This window comes from Clupea harengus, chromosome 11, assembly GCF_900700415.2.
Source record: "Clupea harengus chromosome 11, Ch_v2.0.2, whole genome shotgun sequence".
Taxonomy (NCBI): domain Eukaryota; kingdom Metazoa; phylum Chordata; class Actinopteri; order Clupeiformes; family Clupeidae; genus Clupea; species Clupea harengus.
The window spans coordinates 14,479,624-14,484,361 of record NC_045162.1 but is presented as its reverse complement, the minus strand read 5'-3'; the positions used below and the strand labels follow the sequence as shown (position 1 = coordinate 14,484,361).

Below are 4,738 nucleotides of genomic sequence, written 5' to 3'. Positions count from 1 at the left end.
CCCCGACAGGCAGACTGAAAGGCTTTCCCTGGCCCACCCCCCATGCCCGAGCAGAAGATTACACCTCAACGTCTGGAGCTCCCAACCCACCCTAACACACACATACACACATACACACATACACACACAGACAAGTGTGTGTGTGCACCCCAAGAGTCAGCAAGCACACGGTGCGCCGGCGCAAGTGTGAGATATGGATTTGTTCTTCGCAGATCAAAGTGCTGGCAAGTTCAGACTTTCTTTTTTTTTTTTTGTTCTTCGAGTGGAGAAGAGACCAAGGCAAAAGTTGGCCGACGCGGTTTGAGATTGTCATCACAGCTGGGGCGAACGAGATTAAACAGAGCAGGAGACAGAGAGGCGGACGAAGTAGGGAAAGGGGGCGAGTTCAAACGGGGGTACACTTTTTACCACGACACAGAGGGATGACCAGGACGTGAACTTGGCAAGTCGTGATGTGCGAGTCAAGATATCTTCGGGGGTTTCTGTCCCAACACTCCACCCCTACCCCATCCTCCAGCCACTCCTTGCTCCTTCAGTCTGTCCTCGACTTGTCTTTTCTCCCCTTAAAAGAAGGAACAGCACAAGCTGAAGCACAATGCTGTGTAACTGTGGAGAGGGGCGTGGATGTGGGGACCTCTCTGAAGCCCATGGAATGACAGGCTCAGCGCTCTGGGCAGGAGCTGAGGGGTCTGGGGAAGGTCCCACCCCAGCCAACCCCCTCAGCCGGGCACCCAGCTCTGGTTGCTGTGGTTCTGCTGAGGCCCCCCGAGGCCCCCCATGCCCATGGTAACGCCCATCCCCATGGTGACGCCCATCCCCATCCCCATGCCCATGCCGATACCCACCCCCTGCGCCAGTGTACAGTCAAAATTGAAGTCGATCTCTTCAGACGAGTCCATGATGTCCTGCAGCAGAATTGACTCCACGTCACAGTCCAGGCTGCCGTGGAAGATGTCCAGGTCCAGGTCGGCCGGTAAGCGGTCGTGGGCGTGAGCGTGGTGAGCCGGGAGGTGGGGGTGGTGGTGGTAGCCAAGGAAGCTTCCCCCTCCCCCACCAGTTCCACCGCCTCCCCCGATCCCTTGCGTGTGATGGTACGGTCCGTCGGCCATGTGGCTGTGGTGGTAGGGGTTGCTGTGGTGACGTGGGTAAGGGTGGGGGGTGGTGGCCAGGTGACAGGCGTCCTGCGGGACGCCCTGGACGTTGGCGGGGTTGGGGGGAAGAGTTGTGGAGGCGGGTAAGTGCGCGTGGGCAGGGGGGCTGTACATGTAGGGGGCTTTGGGGTTGTGGCTGTAAGGCTGGAGGTGAGTACCACCGGCACCCCCTGCAGGCCTGGCTCTGTGCGTCTGACTGTGGCTCAGGCCGTGGCTGTGTGGCGAGTGGTGGTTGTGGGGAGCCGAGCTGCCGCTGCCGGGCGTGTGCTGGCCGGCGGCGCTGTGCCCGTGTGTGCCGTTGTGTGTGTGTGTGGGGTTGTGGGGATGTGTGCCGTTGAGGTTGTGGTGGACGACGGTGTGACTGTGGTGATGATGACTGGTGGGACCAACGCCGTTAGCCGGGGGTGTGACCATCATGGGGTGGCCCTCTCTCTCCTGCCCCAGCATCATATCCTTCGCACAGTACTGCGGCGCCGAGCTGAGCAGACTCTGCAGAGCGTTGGTGCCAGAGTAGACCTGCAGGCTCTCGGGGAAACTCGCCGGCTTGTTCTCCTGGATGGTCTGCATGGGGGAGTGGTGCCGGAGCATTCCCCCGCCGGCCTGGCTGTAGACGGGGCTGCAGCAGGGTCCCTGGCCCTTTACCACAGAGTTGTAGTGGTAGCCCTGGTGCTTGTGTCGGCTGGGATGGTGCTGCTGCTGCTGCTGCTGCTGCTGCTGCTGCTGCTGCTGTTGTTGCTGCTGCTGCTGCTGCTGGAGGTGAGTGTGGTGGTAGCCCTCCTCAAGACTGATTGCACCAGTCAGGTCAGCCAGCTGAGGGAGCTCGAGGCTGGGGCAGTGAGGGTTGGTGGAGCCCATGGCTGGGGAGCGGGCGGTGGCGGTGGCAGCGGTGGGGCTCGGGTAGAGGTGTGGGGAGGTGGAGCAGGACAGCCGTCCGTCCTCTGGCTCCTCCAGCTCCCCCTCGGCCAGGATGGGCGACAGGCGGCCGCTCAGCGTGGAGCCGGAAGAGCTGGCCCGCGAGTGGAGCTCCGTCCAGGAGTCAAACTCCTCCATCGCTCCGCCGACCCCCGACACCGCGGGCGGAGGCCCCGTCGGGGAACCGCCTTGCTCGGGAGAGCCACGTAAGCTGACCCGGTTCACTGAACCCAGACCTGAGCCTGGCCCCTGGCCCGGTCGACCCAGCAACTTCTGTTTGCGGCTGACACGGCCTTTGCTCTTCAGGTACTTGGTGCTGTTGTCCATGGAGACGGCGCGTCGTCGCGGGGCCTTGCCGCATTTGGTCCCATCTGGGTTCAGCATCCACCAGGAGCTCTTCCCTGTCCCCTCGTTCTGCACGCGTATAAAGCGGGTGTGCAGCGACAAGTTGTGCCGGATCGAGTTCTGCAAACACACACAAAAAAAACAAAAGGAAAACCGAGTTAGCTTTGTCACTGAGTATAATCTGCCACTGGAGCTCATAAGTAAGTTTATTTATATAGCACTTTTCATAAGGAATGCTGCTCAAAGTGCTTTACATCACAACAACAAATAAGAATAAGAATAATTTAATAAATAGACACAATAATAAACATTGATAAACCACACAATCCAAACTAAACAAGAAAACAAAGCATAATCTGGCTCATAACAGCATCAGTATCTTCCCCTAAATCCCTCCTGCATGAAATCCTTCTGAGCACCTTCAGTAACGGTGTTTGATACTGAGCACTCCGTTCCTTTGACGTCTGAGCAAAAGCCTCGTCAGGATGCGACTGCAAACCCACTCTGACAGCCGTCTCCCATGGGCAAGGAATGGGACAAGCACTCGAGGGGCTGGGCTGTGTGGACGTGCGAGTTAAGCGAGACAAACAAACCCTTTGATTATGTATGGCCATACAACAAGAGAGAGGTGATGGACAAAAGAGGCTCACGTCAATGCTGAGTTGGGGGGGGGGGGAACACATCTGGTATCCAATCTGATGGTTATGACTTTTAGCATCAAATGACAGAAAAGCCTATTAACCGTGATATGCCTCTTTAGATGGATCGGAGCCATGTCGTGTGTAAGAACATCAGTAGCATTAACAAACAGATATTCAAGCTGGTCTGCTTTAAAAAAAAAAGAAGCTTTTCAGTGAAAAGAATCATGGATGATATCCAAGCCCTGAATTCTACACTGTCTGATCCTGCCAGACATTGTTTCATCAAATATCTCGGGATGCGAATGAACCACGCTGCAGAAAAAGTAAGAAACCGTAACCATGACCATCCAGCTGCTTGGCCTTTTATCGAGCCTTCAAAATGATAATGTTTTGAGTGGTTGGCGGCCTGACATGGTATCCCATCCCCAACCCCACCCTCACCCTCCACCCCGACACTCCTGAGATGCAGATTGAGGTATTCCCTTCTACTCACCCCCACCCCCACCCACCCCGTGCCCTCCTAATGGTGTCGATGTTGGCTAATCTGGGGTCACGCGGCGCGCTCGGCTGCAGTCGTCCTTTGAAGTCAGTGCCACGCTGGCTCCGTGCCAGCCCTCCTCCACTGGCTGGGGTGCGGAACGAACGAATATATCAAAATGTTTGAGCTGGAAGAGGGGCTGGGGTGAGGTGAGGGGATAACAGAGTCACGGATGGGTCTGTGCTGCGCCTGCGCGCCTCTCTCTCTCTCCTCCACTATCTCTGCCTCCCTCAGACATCTTCTCGCCCCTGTGAGGGCTGGCTGCTGTGTTCTGATTCAAGAGCATCTCTATGGCTGGCGTCTCTTGTTACCTGTACTGCTGGAGAGCTTAGCGAGTGATTTAGCACACCTCCGTTGTGAAATTCTTAGGTGTGGAGAGACAGATGTTTCTTATCATGGTTCAAAGACTTAGCACATCCTTCTCTCTCTCTCTCTCTCTCTCTTTCTCTCACTCCCTCTCTTTCTCTCACTCACTCCCATCATTCCCTCTTTTTTCCTCCTAGCCCCTTGCACTCTCTCCAGCTCGCTCTACCAGTACCGGTGCTGAGATGATGCGTAACCATGGCAACAGGGTAAACGCGAGCTAGAGTGTTAAAAAAATAGCAGAGGGAAAGAAAAATAATAATAAAATTAGTTGCATAGGGAAATACAATTTGTGTGTATTTGCATGTGTGTGCCTGAGATTCTCTGAGTGTCTAGCTGGCGTCCTTTTACGAAGTGGAACTCTCCCAGCATCCCTTTAATCTCGTCCTTCTCGAGCTGAGATGCCGTCTTACATGCCACACCTCCCTGCGGTTTGACTGACAGCTAGTTGTCCTGCTGCTCTCAAAACCTATCACTGTGCAAATCAGATGAGCTAATTAACCAGCACTGATTTCATACCGCGTTAAACGTCTGTCAACAACCCCAGCGCAAACCAACAGTATCTCCGGCATACAGCTCGGAGGAGCATGTGGGCTTCGCCATAGCAACATGTGAAGCCGTAATGATTTAAGAAGCAGAGCCAGGGAAGGTTAAAACTGCTCCCAGACACTCTCTATCCCCCTGAGTCCACCTGTTAGAGATTTGGAGGATTTGCGGGATCGGCTCCATGGGGTTTGGGATGATATCAGGCCAAACATGGCTAACTATGGCACAGGTGAGGCCCTCTT

The 4,738-nt window shown here is 55.4% G+C and overlaps 1 protein-coding gene across 1 annotated transcript in view; it reads right to left on the bottom strand.

Moving 5' to 3' along the window:
* Positions 1-236: 236 nt before the first annotated feature.
* LOC105910004 (forkhead box protein O3-like) overlaps positions 237-4,738 on the bottom strand; it is a 46,514-nt gene continuing 42,012 nt past the window's right edge. The window contains exon 2 of the mRNA XM_031576905.2: positions 237-2,528. Within this exon, the coding sequence (XP_031432765.1) occupies positions 720-2,528 (1,809 nt within the window). The 3' untranslated portion in view covers positions 237-719. The remainder of the gene's footprint in view (positions 2,529-4,738) is intronic.